Raw genomic sequence first — 14,236 nt, 5'->3', positions numbered from 1 at the left:
ATCTTGCTCTCATAGTCAAGAAAACCAAGGAGTTGACTGTGGAATTTAGGAAGGGGAGGCGGAAGAACCGCACACATGCTCGGTGGAGGTGGAAAAGATCAGAACCTTCAAGTTCCTGGGAATCTTCATATCGGAGAACCTCTCTTGGATCCAACACATGAAGAAAGCTCATGTTACATCATGACTGACCAAACTTGTTTGATAGAATCAGCAGAATCTCGGCCACGTCCCTCATGTAATTATTCCAGTTTGTTGAATTGTTGTATGATGAAGTGATACACCAGAATTAACATGAGATCAGTTCTTCAAAATGTCCACTTATTTATGAAAGGTGTTTCGTAATCTATTCAGGAAAACAACATTCGCTTGCATTAGTTTAATTGCAGTCATATTCGGCAGTTTAATGTTTGTCAAAACAAAATGACTGATGTTCCTCTTTCAGTCCAATCAGTGTAATATATATTTAGTGCAGTACACAAAAGTTCTGGAGAAACTCATTAGGGTCACACAACTTCCATAGAAAAGCACAAGGCAATTGACGTTTCGAGCCAAAGCCATTCTTCAAGAGTAGGTGGTTAAAAAGATTTACAGGCAAACCCTGTTCTACGCAATTAATTCATCCAATTTTTACTCGCATAAGACAAATTTGTGTTAAGCGATTAATAGAATAAATGGGAATAATTACAATGAATCCCCATCTTTTCAGATCATCCATCAAGACAACATTTAGCTGCATACAATGCTAAAACTGTTAAGGTTAATAAAAATGATTGCTATTTTTCATTTATTTCATAATTATATCATAGCTATACTATTTCTTAGAAAAATATTTGTCCAAAGTTGACTGCACAGTTTTTGATTTTTTTTCCCTCATTTTACAATTTCCTATAGCTAGCGATTGCTTTTTCTAAATTGCTACAGACGTCAATGCTTCTTTCCGTGTTAGGATCGACATTTAGATAAAAACCCTTAGCAGCTTCAACAAGTTCAAATCCTTTTAGAAAATTTTATCAGCGCTAACAGCTTCCCCTATAATTTTTACATTGTGTAATCCTGTTTGATGTTTAAAGAGGTCAAACCAACCTAAACTTGCAGCAAAAGTTTGCGTATCCCCTTAAAATTTATTTTCTTTAAGCATCAAAAAGATGTTTAAAGCTTTGGTTTGAATGATTTTTGTACAAAGTGGTATTTGCTTTTGGTTACAATCTTCAATCCAAAGGTGAAGTAGCCGTTCCATTTCATTAATGGACTTCGTTTTTGAGTAATTTCCACTTAAAAAAACTGATGCAGCTCTACCTTGTTTTTTATATTCATGCTTCTTAAAATTGAGTGTACAGTTGACTCATTGTAGCCCAGATCATGTCTGATTTTCACATTGCTGGCACCGTCTTCATGTCATTTAATAACTTCAATTTTTTTTAAGTTCTGAAGTAATTCCTTTCTTTTCCTTTTAATATCACTGTCAGATTCTTTTCCATGTTTTCTTTTAACCCTATTTAATAGGGGGCACACAAATGAGTTTGACTGTCATTTGGGCATATTTTCTTTAGCACCGTTCACATGATCTACTTGTAACTCAAGTTTTCCACAAATTTGCAGAGAGATCTCGCAGTAAATGAATAATTACATCCGAAAAATGGTTGCAGGTTTCCAAATCATGGTAAATGAATTTAACGCTGATCGAAGTAGTGGGGTTTGCCTGTATTTAGTCAGGAAATATTTGAAAAAATTGGCCTTCTGCTTGATGTAATTGATTTGAGTGCAGAATTCCCCGTCTGGATTCCCAACTCTCTGTGAGAACAGGTTTTCTTATGTAACTAAAATTCAGATAATGTAGCAAAGCTTAGGCTACTTGTTTTGTCTCTGAGATAAGTAATGATTGTTACACTTTACATGCAAAAAGAACAAAGTCATTAACAGTCCAGTGAACAAAAATCATCAGAAAGTAGCCAGTTGGGAGTGTACCCTCATGAATTGCAAAGCTAATGCAGGGCAGACTGCTAGAGAGCTGTGCTTTCTCGTGTATTAATTGGTATAGACCAAGAATTTGTACACCTGGGCCTCAAAGACCAAAGGCTAATGAAATTAAATTAATTTTATTAAAATGTTTATTGTCACATGTACCAAGATACAGTGAGAAACTCTGGGAGGCTGTCAAAGCAAGCCAATGTGTACATTTGACAGCAGGAAGTACAAGAACAAAATAAATATAGATAAAATAAAACAAAATGTAGTGTATAAAGAGCGCCGTGTAGGGCATCATGTTGTACTAACAGGAGATCCGTTCTGATAACAGAAAGGAAGAAACTGTCCTTGAGGTGCATGCTTTCAACCTCGGGTATCTTCTGCCAGAAGTGGGTGGGGGTTGGGGAAGGTGAAGATATTCGGTGGAAGGGAAGTTGGTCAGCATAATGTCAAGCAGCTAAAATCTTGTCATGTTTAAATGTCAAATCATGTCATTATACCTAATATTTTGGGAAAATAAAATCTGATTTTGTTTAATAATTTTAAAATTGGAGTTATTTTCTTTAATTATTGCATAAACGGAAGGGAATTTGAATGGACTTCTCAAACCATCATGTCTCTCTTTAGGAATATTACTGTGTTATAGACAGAGATAAGTATACGTTATAGACAGAAATAAGTGATCCCTCTGTAATCCAACTTTGAAGTTTAACATACAAAATGTGGAAATTTGGACATTCTCCACATTCAAACAAAAGGTGGTAGGTATCTGTGGTAAATTGAGCATCCCTTACTGTATTGAATTTTGATAGATAGGATTAGTGAGCAATGAAGAACAAAATTGGCAGAGTGGAGATGAAAAGCAGATCTGCAATAATCTAAATGAGCAAAGCTGCAGACAAGGGAAAGGCTTTGAGCAGCTTATTCCTGTTTCTGAAGTTACAGTAGCCCCTTTTAAATTGCACCACCTGGGTAGCTTTCCTGGGACCAGGGTGTGATTACTCAGGCAAAGGTGTTGGAAGCACCTTTTAAATTTCAGGGGGATCAACGTATTGAATAGCCAACCCATCCCTGCAATGGCATGTCACACACTCACCAGAAGTTCTGTTGGATGTTCAGGTGCTGGCTGCCCGTTGGCTCACGCACGCAAGCGCTGATGTCACTGCAATAAGTGGGCCAGCCATTTTCATTTTCAAATCAGCTGTGGATGAGACCTATATATGTTTAATCATCTTCCAAGACTTATTATAGATTACCTATAATTTCCTGATAAATTTGCCATTTCAATACAGATTGGCAATTGTGCTTGAAACATCTATCGATGATGCTTCCACAGTTAAGCATGCCAACCTGTTTAACACAGCTCACCAGATGATATCAAGCTTCCTTGCATCAAATGTTGTTATTGTTTGAGGTGATTTTATTTTCTATGGTGCAAAAATTTGGAAATCAAATAAGTTCTTAAGAGTAACTTATGCCTTACGAGGCAAGGTTAGCAGAGCTGGGACTTTTCTCTTTGGAGTGAAGAAGGATGAGAGGTAGTGAAATGTAGAAGATTATGAGAGGCATAGATAAGGTAGACAGCCAATACCTATTTCCCAGGATTGTCGTGGCAAACACCAGATGGCATCTGTACAAAGTGACGGGAGGAAAGTTTAGGGGAGAGATCAGGGCTAGTTTTTCTTTTACACAGAATTGTGGGTGCCTGGAATGACTTGCCAGGGGTAGTGATGGAGGCTGAAATATTAGGGGCATTTGAGAGACTCTTAGAGAGGCACATGGATAAAAGAAAATAGAGGGCTATGAGTAGGAACGGATTCATTTTTTTTTGGTTTTTCGAGAGGCAAAGAGCCTGTATTGTCACGTCCTATTTCCTAATAACAGAGGGAAACCGTGAGTGTTTGTTTGCCATTTGAAACTGTGGATAGTGTAAATCAACAGCTGCTTTCACCAGATCAATTAATTTAATTCGATGAACTAATATAGTATGTGTATTGATAATATATGCTATTTTTTTTAATCTTTTTTTATACATCATCTAAATGAAGATTGAGTTCAGTATTACCTCTCTGAGCTGCTGCCGATAATATATGCTATTAGTGTTCCATTTAAATTTCACCCAATAAGGTTCCCATTCTGAGAAAGTACATGCAGCTTTGAACATGTAAACTGCCAAAAACAAATCCATCTTTTTTGTTGTATGTTCCATTAGTGTTTTATGTAATGGGGATAGGACATGCAACATCCTGTGATCAAGAATCAAGGGTGCCTCGGATTTCTCCAGCCTGCAGTGTTCCACCATGTGAATGAGAAAACTCGTGAATATTAATTAATTCTCTGCTGTGTTGATCGCACTGGATGTGAAAAGCACTCATTTTTTTTAGTTAATAAAATTGAATTTTAGTAGTAATATTCAACTTATGCACATCGACAGTGCATGCATTTCGCACGGACAATTGACCATGAATTCCTACTAATATGATATGTGTCATTTTATCCGGAGGAAAAATAACAAAATTGTCAAAATTATGCATTTTGGGTCAAAGCAAACTTTTAATTTGCAATTTTGGTTTTAATATACTTGTCAGATGAATTACATTTCAAAAACCACACAATATAAAAATCAAGCAAGTGATTAGACTGATCAGTAAATGTGGATCAAGGGAGCAAAACTGAAGTGTTTTACAACCAGCACACGAACGTCGAAAATCACACCCTCACAACTCATCAAGTTATATCATATTTAATGTTCAGATTTTATTGTGCTTTTGTACAATCACTGTCTACCATGGTGTTTGCAGACTGGTCAGCAAGTCTGTACTGAGCAAATGATCCCAGTCAGATGACAAAATTGAAACTGCGATTTAAGAATTGAACATTTTTGAAATAAATACTATTAAAGGGATGACTGGGAATACCATGCAACATTTTTTTCTCTGTGATTGCTCTCCTAGCTAAAGCTATGTTATGAAATTCCCATCCTCATTTTTTGAGTTACAGGGGAGAAGTTTTCTGATAGGGAGATTAGTTTCCCAGGTTTATTTAATGGGAAAATGGTACCTCTTCCACGTTGATTTTTCTTTTAATTGTAACAGCATCATAGAAGGTCCTTTCGGCTCATGAAGTCCATGCTGCCTAGTTACCCTAACAACCCTCTACATTTTTGAAAGAGAAGAAAACCAGAGGACCTGGCAAAAATGAATAGAGGTCACAGGGAGAATGTACAAACTCCTTCCAGACAGAGGTGCCGTTCAAATCACTGCATCTGCAGACTTCTGTGTTGATCATAGACAGCACTTGGTTCCTGGTGCTGTAATAATATTGCACTTAATGCATTAGTTTACAGAGTTACTGAGTCAGTGGTTTCTAAGAAAGCTCTTTGGTCATCAGGTGAATGTCTGAGATCTTCAATGGAAAGCTGTTGTGGGAGATGAAATTGTTGCCTTTTGATTGCAGCATTGAAACACATTTTTAGGGAGTTTCCTCTCCTGCACTGCATTGTGGGATCATTAACACCTTCGGGTGAGTTAAGGATAGAAAATTTTCCATTCTTGGTTTTGAGATTTTCAGAGGGAAGAAAACCAATTTTCATTTAAAATGAATACCCACTGCATGTTTGTTCTGAGTGATGCTGTTGGGATAATTGTAAAATAATCTACAGAGCTCTGGGAAGTAGACTTATGACTTTCACTGCATATGTCGTTTTTAGGCACTTACATTGAATTTCTGAACTTTTCCACTGAACCTAACCACGATTTCATTGAAGTTCGGAATGGGCCGCATGACACTAGTTCTGTGATTGGCAGGTTCAGCGGAGCTGAACTTCCACCTTCCCTCATGTCCACTTCTCATGCAACAACCATATACTTCCACAGTGATCATTCAGAAAACAAACCAGGCTTCAAACTGATGTACCAAGGTAAGGCTTCCGCAGGTGATAATGGGTAAGTCCATCTTTGTCGTCTTGATTCCTCAGAGTGAGGTTTAACCTCTGTAGTTTTTAACCCAAGATTCCTCCAGTGAGTCTCAGGAGCAGATGTGCCCTTTCAGATTCATCACGTACAAGTCGATCAAGGAGGTTTACTGAGAGCAGACTAGAAGTATGAAGATTGAACAAAATAGTCATAGTTACAAAGCCAAGTGTGGATAAGATGGACAAGCAAAGAATATAGGGACGAATAATATCAGTTTAGGAAATAGAAATAGATAAAATTTGGTATCCGTTCAGCCAATGAAAATCACGCTATTAATCGTATATTTGGTGAACACAATGTATAATTTTCATGAAGAATAGCAGTTGGTTGAAAAAATATTAGGAAGGATTGGAGGACCAGCCTCGGGAACCAAAGGTACCCAACATTTGTTGTGAGGTTATGAGGGACTGAAATTAAACACAACAATTAATGCCTGAGCCAGTGACAGTACATCATCTCTGGGATGAAACAAGTTTAGTATAGATAAATTTTATTTCCTTCCATTCATTGTTCAGTCCCTATCTCTGCAAATTCTGAAATGTATCTCTGACTATAGCTGCTTCAATGTGGCTGCTTGGATATTCACAATAGGAGCAGGAATATTTGTTGTTTGATCACAGCAAATTTATTTGGAAATGAATTGTTGTTGGATAATCTTTCACCCTTTGTGTATTCAATTGTATTAACCAGAAAGTGAGACCTGGATTATATTTTTCCCCTCCTAAATGAGAATGCTCATAGGATATCCACAGTTATGGGAGGAAGATATTTTGGGGGGATGGAAAATAAAATATCTTGTTAACATCAGTTAATTCCACTGGCCTCTGAGACTTTATCTGGCAACTGACAATAGCCAGTATCTGTGAACATGAGAGGATGTTTGACGTGCAGCCTGAATCTGGAATACATGTCACAGTCATTGGTAATTACACTTGTGAGTTGAATTCTAATATGCCAGAGGTATCATATAACCATATAACCATTTACGGAACGGAAACAGGCCATGTTGGCCTTTCGAGTCCGCACCGGTTCACTGATTCCGCTGACTGATTTATGACCTTCACCACATTGGGAGTCTTGGAGAAAGAATACTTGAGTGTTTGTATTTTTTAAATTATTAATATACAAGCTTAAACCTCATGAGACCTGGTGTTATATCAGTTAAAATTTCAGAACACCTTCCAGTAGGATGCAGGCTTCTTTTGAGAATCTAATGGTAGCCTGGGTCCAACAGTCATGGCCTGGCAAAGGCCTCTTTTAAGATAGAGAAAATCATAACTAAAAATCAAATATTTTACAGAATCCAATGGTAAACGTCTTTAACCAAAAAAAGAAAATGGTGATGTAAATCTGAAATAAAATCATAAAATTCTGGATCTGCTCAGCAGTTCAGGCAGTACCTGTGGAAAGCGAAACAACTGAAGTTTAAAATCTGGGGTCTTTCACCAGAAATGAGAAATTAATTAGTCCAGGTCAAGGGGAAGTGGGGAGAGAAAGGTGGCTGCAACAAAAGTAACTTTTCTTGCCAATGCTGTATAGTCTGTGTGACAGCCCGCAAAAAAAAACTAACGGAAACGAATAAAGGGATGGCAGGGACAAATTACTCAGTACTCATAAAAGCAGAAAGAAAGAGCGAGTTATTTAAAGTTGGACAATTTGATATCAAGTAACATGGCCAGATAGTATTGGGCCTCGTAATAGTAATGCAAGAGGCCACAGAGAAAGCAGTCAGTGAGAGAAGATGGTGAACTAAAGTGGCAGGAAACCAAAAGTTCAGGGTCACTCTTGTAGACTGAGCCCAGGTACTCAACAAAATGATCGCCCAATATAAAGGAAAGTACTGAATGCTATCCACAGTGTTGGGAGAAGCACAATCTTGTTGATAAATATGTATAATTCTCCTGATTAAAACAATTCATTAGAGCTTTTTGAGAGAAAAATCACTTTCCATCTCTTTGTGTGCCCTGGTACATTGGTCTGCTTACAATGGATGAAGGTCAACCTACTTGTACCAGTTGTCCACAGAGCTGAATCTGCTTTCTGATTAAGCAATTTTAATGGAATTTCCCATTAACTAGTTTACTGCAAAGGGAATAAATACAGTTTAAATTAATGTATGATTCACCAATGCATATGGCAAATGTGATGGCAGGACTAGCACCAATTTTCGTTTGACATGCAGGGGTAAGCAGATGTTTAAAGTGTTCAGTGTTGTGGCACAGTTAATCAAATGGAGCATCGTTTCATTATTAATTAATTTCTATAGTTTAGAGATACGGTAAAATCCATGCAACCAGCAGTCTCAAGCAACTAGCAAAAACAAATCTTGGAAAATAAATAAGTGAAAGTAGGAAGATTTAAAATTGGCACCCCCTAGTTGTCTGTCTAGCAATTGCACAACACACAATCTCAGGCAACCGGAAAATTCACTTCGCCAGTATTCCCTTTGACTGCTGGATACTGGGAATTTTACTATAGTATTATAAAATTAAAATTCAGTCTCGGTTGATTTCATAACTTAACATTATGCTTCACCATTGGATAATATGATAACCTTAATACAAGAAGTTTCATAAATGCACCAGGCTGACTTGTACCAATTTCTTATCAGCTTACGAATTGCACGAATGCCCTGATCCACAACCATTTGCTAACGGCTTTGTCACAGAATCTGGTTACAATGTCGGACAGTCCATTTCATTTGAGTGCTACCCTGGATATCGCCTTGTTGGCCATTCTGTTTTAAACTGCCAGCATGGAGCTGACAGAAACTGGAATTATCCTATACCAAGATGTGAAGGTATGACTTGAACTTTCCTTATTGTCAGTGGTCATTCATAAAATTTGTGGCACATCAAATAATTGGCAAAGAGATTTAAAAATATGGTAATTGATAGTCTGCATATCCAAAAATTATCATTTGGTTTGTTGAAAGTTATACTGAAATTAATTAAAGTGGTTGGCCACACTTAATGGTATTTTATTCACCAATATTCTAAATATGCTTAGTAAAATATCTACATTTAACTTGCGTTTTTTGGGAGGAGTCACGAGATGGAGTAGTGGCCGGTAGGGTAAAACCAGCCCTCTCCAGAAAAAAAGAAAAGTCAAGAAAAGACAAAGCTTAACAAATATAAAATATAAGAAATAGAAGATAAAGTTGCAGAGAAGAGAAAGAAGATGGCACCCAAGAAGGAAAAAGTAAAAACAATGGGGGGAAAAAATAAGAAAAGTCACCGGAAAAGAAAGAAGAAGGCCTTACCTGCACGAAGGAACAGGATGCCATGCTGGTGAAGAGTGTCTGATCTCCGAGGTTGGTGCCAGCCCCGCGGAGTTGTGACCCCCCGACCAGTGGACGGCAAAAATGGCTCTCTGAGCCAAACAAAAGTGCACAACTGTGCAATCAAAGGTAAAAGAAAACACCGACAGGAGGGAGGCTCAGCTGAGGAACGGGCAACCACGGTGTGACTAGCTGAGGAATGCCTGACACCAGGGCTCTCAGCTGGAAGATGAGGAAGGCGGTAGGAGAGGGAGTGAGGAACCAGGCGAGGAAGAAAGTCGACGGGGTGAACGGCAAGAGGAGCAGCAGCAGGAGGCCTGACAGATGAGCAGCCCAGGAGAGGAGGATCAACAACAAGAGGCCCAGCAAAAAGAGGCCCAGCAAAGTGATACAAGCAACTCATCAGGAGAATCAGAAGAGACACAGATACAAAGAAGAGAAGAAGACACAAATACAGGTACAGACACAGAAGAAGACCAAGATCTTCACAGAGAAATAGAAGGTAAAACAGATGGACAGAATATTGATAAAGCCTTTTTTGAAGAACAAATGAGAGGATTAAAAAAATGGTTGTCATTAGAATTTAGTGCAATTAAAAGAAAAATGAAAAGAACAGAAGATAAAATGCAAAGTTTAGAATGGGTCATGACAGAAATAGGGAAAAGAGTAGAGAATGTGGAAGAGCGGGAAACGGCTGTAGAAATGGAAATAAATGACTTGAGAGGAAAATTGGAAGAAAGTGACAAAAAAATTAAAGAGACACACAGCAGTAGTAATCTCAGAAAATTGATATGTTGGAACATTATAGTAGGTGAAACAACATAAAAATAGTGGGCCTGAAGGAGGGTGAAGAAGGCGCAGACATGAAGGAATTTATAAAAGAATGGATCCCGAAGGTCCTGGGAATGACAGAATTGCAGGAAGAAATGGAAATAGAAAGGACACACAGAGCACTAGCTCCGATACCACAGATGCATCAAAGACCAAGATCCATCTTAGTAAAATTTTTGAGATATACGATAAGAGAAAATATACTGGAGCGGGCAAGGAATAAAATTAGAGAAGATAATAAGCCTTATACAAGGGTAAAAAAATATTTTTTTACCCAGACACAAGTTTTGAACTCTTAAAGAGGAAAGAGTTTAATACAGCAAAATTGATTCTATGGAAAAAAGGTTATAAATTCATGTTAAGATATCCAGCTGTTCTTAAAATATTTATACCCGGGGAGAAAAACAGACTGTTCTCGAATCCAAAGGAAGCACAAGAATTTGCAGTGTTTGCAGGACAGAAGGAGAAATGAAGAGATGTAATAAGAATGAAGAATGGTGATAAAGTATATATAAAGATGTAAAAACAATGTATATGTAAAGAACTAAAGAGGGAAAAGAGAAGAGAAGAGAAGGAAGGAAGGAAGGGGGAAAAAAAGGGAGAGCTTTGTTTTATGTGTAAAAAAAGGGTTTTCGGGGGAGAGAAAATACCATCACTGCGAAATCAGTTGATGCTTGCGAGCAAGATCGCAATCCAAATGGAAAGGGGAGTTGTGGTTGCCCGGCAAGGGATAAGGGGCAACTCTGAGGGGGGGAACATTTGGGGTTAAGGTAATATTGGGTATGGGAATTGTTGGAGTATTTTATGTTTTAAATGTGCTGTCATACATTGAGTTTAAAAAGGGAAAACTGAGAGATGAAAATAAAAAAAGGGGATCGGAGGTGATGAGGAAGCGGAAGAGAGGTGTTAACAAGATATAAGATGGCCACATTGAACTATATGACTATAAACATTAATGGAATAAATAACCAAATTAAAAGGAAGAGGCTATTAAATTTACTGAAAAAAGAAAAAAAATAGATATAACCAATGGCCGCCTCCAACGCCGACTCCTCCCCTCAGGCCCTGGTAAGAGACTTTTTTTTAAAAGTTTTCCTACCTGCCCCCGACTCTTTTCTTTTCTGTCTTCTGTCCTCTCCTCTCCCGATGATATAATGTTAACTTGGAAAATGGAAGAATACAGCAATGGTACAGCAATGGTACATGGAAATGAATAAATTCATTCCATTGGAAAAAAAAATAGCATTATTTAAAAAATAAAGTCACATTATTTGAACAATAATGTATGGGAACTATACATGGAACATAACAGGGAGAGCTTGCCACAGACCTCCACCCCCTAAAATGATAAGAAGACAAAACTATTTGATTCAGTGTGTAAAAGCAGATAACACATTTTTCTTGTTTATTTTTCACTGTGTGAAGACATTGTTTTATGGTTTTATTGTATTGTATTTGTTGAATATTTATTGGTCTTGGGGGTGGTAAGGGGGGAGGGAGGGTAGGGGGGGAAAAAAGAGAAAAAATGCCACTGTGTATATTTAATGAGAAACATTTTGGTTGATATGGTTCACAGTGTGAAAAATTAAAAAATAATTTTTAAAAACTTGCATTCTTTTTGCCCACAACCTGGTCAAATCTGACATAGATATTATAATCAATTATAAAGTGAATTGTGATGGTATATGGAATCAAGAACTGTACTGATACCAATAGGATTGACAATGAATTATTTCTACATTTGTTTAATGACAAATGCATTGTTATTAACTAAAAAGTTGTAAATGTGCAAGATGCTCTGTTACGTGTTTAATAAACATTTTCAAGCATAAATTCATTATAGTCTAGCTGCATAAATTATTAACACATATGCAGTACTTTAACATCATAATATTTCAGACCAATACAGTTTACTTTGTAAATTTTACATCAAAAATGATTTCACCAATTAGAATTTAAAAAAATAAATCCTGTTGACCTGTAAGAAACTTTCCTATATTAATAATCATTTTTAGTGATTGGAATGATTCCAGCAAAATTTTCACCCATTTGATTTTTCTAATACATGTACTACCAGATTTATAAAGATTAAATTTTTCAGTCAAATGCTTGTAAATAGTCAAATGGTAATGGTAACTGATCTTCCATTATCCTTTGTTACTTATTGCCAAAAATCAAAGTGGATCACTCAGTAAATAAAGTTTGGGTTACCTTATTTTTGCATTAAGCTTGTGCCAGTCTATGCATTTAAAATCAGATTTAGATTCAAATTTATTGTCAGAATACATACATGATATCATGTACATCCCTGACATTCCTTTTTCCTACAGACGCAGTTGAATTACAGGTGCCTAACCTTTTATCCAGGATCGTCGGGACTGGACACCTGCCGTAGTTCGGAATCTTCTGGATTTCTGAATAATTTTAAATTGTCGATCCCTTTAAGCATATGTGGTGTTTCAATATCTTGGAGTTTGCTGATCAGTTTTGAGTGGATGATGGTGTCATTGAACTGTGGTTGATAAAGAGCAGGTGTTTTAAGGCTTTGTATAAAGCCAGAGATTACTTTTATTTTCTTTCCCAGATGACAATCTCAAATGCTGTGTGAACATACATGTACGTAATTTGTTCTCTAGTACAGCCATTCTCAATGGGGGCCACAACACATTTAAATGAAAGCCTTATTTTATTTTCACCTCACTCATGCAACTTTTTTTGTTTTTATTGATATAGCTGGTAGGAGAGAATTATGGAATAAACCAAAACTTAACTGCTGCTTTAAGCAGTCATATGGGGGGCCACAGCTGATAAAAGGTTGAGAATGTTTGCTCTTGAACAACTGGCCTATAGCTTTTTATTAAACAAGATATGATCTTTATTGGTGGGTCTATAAATAATGTTTTCCTGCTTTCAGTTCCGTGTGGAGGCAATATTACAACTCATAATGGCACAATCTACTCTCCTGGCTATCCAAACGAATATCCAAACTCGCAGGACTGCACTTGGCTGGTGATGGTGCCTGTGGGCTATGGGATTTACGTTAACTTCATTCTCCTGCAAATAGAACCAGGCAATGACTTCATTTCTCTCTGGTATGAATTTTTATTCAATCACAATCAACCTCAGTATTCTGCATCCATCCTAACGCACCGTTATGGTGCCAAGGGGTGGGGGCGGCGGCATTTGCAAGCACTTCCCCCTTAAATGAGGTATTGTGATCCCTCCCCGAATGAGTGCCCCCCCCACCCCATGGTTACCCTAATGCCCCCAACTAAAACCCTGCTAATGCACCATCTCGACAAAATCTACAAAGCCACATTTGTTTGGACTGGTATTATTTACTTAAATTGAATCCTGAAATGAGTGTGTAGGTTGTCCTCTGTAGGACACAAAACACAGCTTTAAAGGGAAAGCAAAAGGCTCCAGCTGCTTGGGAGTGTGATGAAAGAAAAGATGACACCAGAAATCCAAATCACCTTGCTAGTTCTGCATTGATGGTTCATTCCTTGTTATGGCTGAAGGCTGCAGCTTCCCATTCCCAGAAGCATTGCAGCACCATGTGATCAGAATGGTTTCCTTTTTTCCTCAATGTACCATATTTCACCTCTGCATCGATTGTCACTTGTAATTGTGTTTGTATTGATGCACCATTAACTGCTCTGTCATTTAATCACAGCCTGCCTGTCCTGTAATTACAGATTTTTATCAGTATCACAGTCTCTTTGTTATTCCCCTTCATCCATTTCTCCTCAAAATCTTCCTGACCCCACGAACGGTTATTGAATTGAAGCATTATCCCTGCCTCTTGATGAAAGGCCTCAAGCCTAAAATGTTGGTTATGTTTCATGATCTTTGTTACCACCTGAGTTTCTTCAGTATTGGGCTTTTATTTCAATCATGGTGTCTGCAGACTCTAGTGTTGTTCTTTTTTTCTTTCTCCTCATGGTTGAAAGCTGCTAAGCAGTTTTCATTTTTAGTTTTCACTGGACTTCCTTTGGACTGGTAATTCCAAATAATGATGTCAGCTGCACGTTGAAAGGCACTGTAAAGGGTGTTCAGGTCATTGAATTTTTAGTATTACCCACATGCCCTCTGGCTGTGATCTTGTGACAATAAACTGTGAACTCAGGCACACTGACTTCCTATGATATGGGCCAAATTTAAACTCAGAGATTGAAAAAGGACA

At 37.5% G+C, this 14,236-nt stretch overlaps 1 protein-coding gene across 1 annotated transcript in view; it reads left to right on the top strand.

The window, feature by feature from the left end:
* The window catches only part of csmd2 (CUB and Sushi multiple domains 2), a 539,567-nt gene that overhangs the window by 354,995 nt on the left and 170,336 nt on the right, over positions 1-14,236 (top strand). Inside the window, exons 34-36 of the mRNA XM_069896324.1 lie at positions 5,675-5,884; positions 8,551-8,739; positions 12,965-13,142. Coding sequence (XP_069752425.1) covers positions 5,675-5,884; positions 8,551-8,739; positions 12,965-13,142 — 577 coding nt within the window. The remainder of the gene's footprint in view (positions 1-5,674; positions 5,885-8,550; positions 8,740-12,964; positions 13,143-14,236) is intronic.

The sequence above is a fragment of the Narcine bancroftii genome, chromosome 8 (assembly GCF_036971445.1).
Source record: "Narcine bancroftii isolate sNarBan1 chromosome 8, sNarBan1.hap1, whole genome shotgun sequence".
Lineage (NCBI taxonomy): Eukaryota > Metazoa > Chordata > Chondrichthyes > Torpediniformes > Narcinidae > Narcine > Narcine bancroftii.
This window is presented reverse-complemented; position numbering and strand designations above follow the sequence as displayed.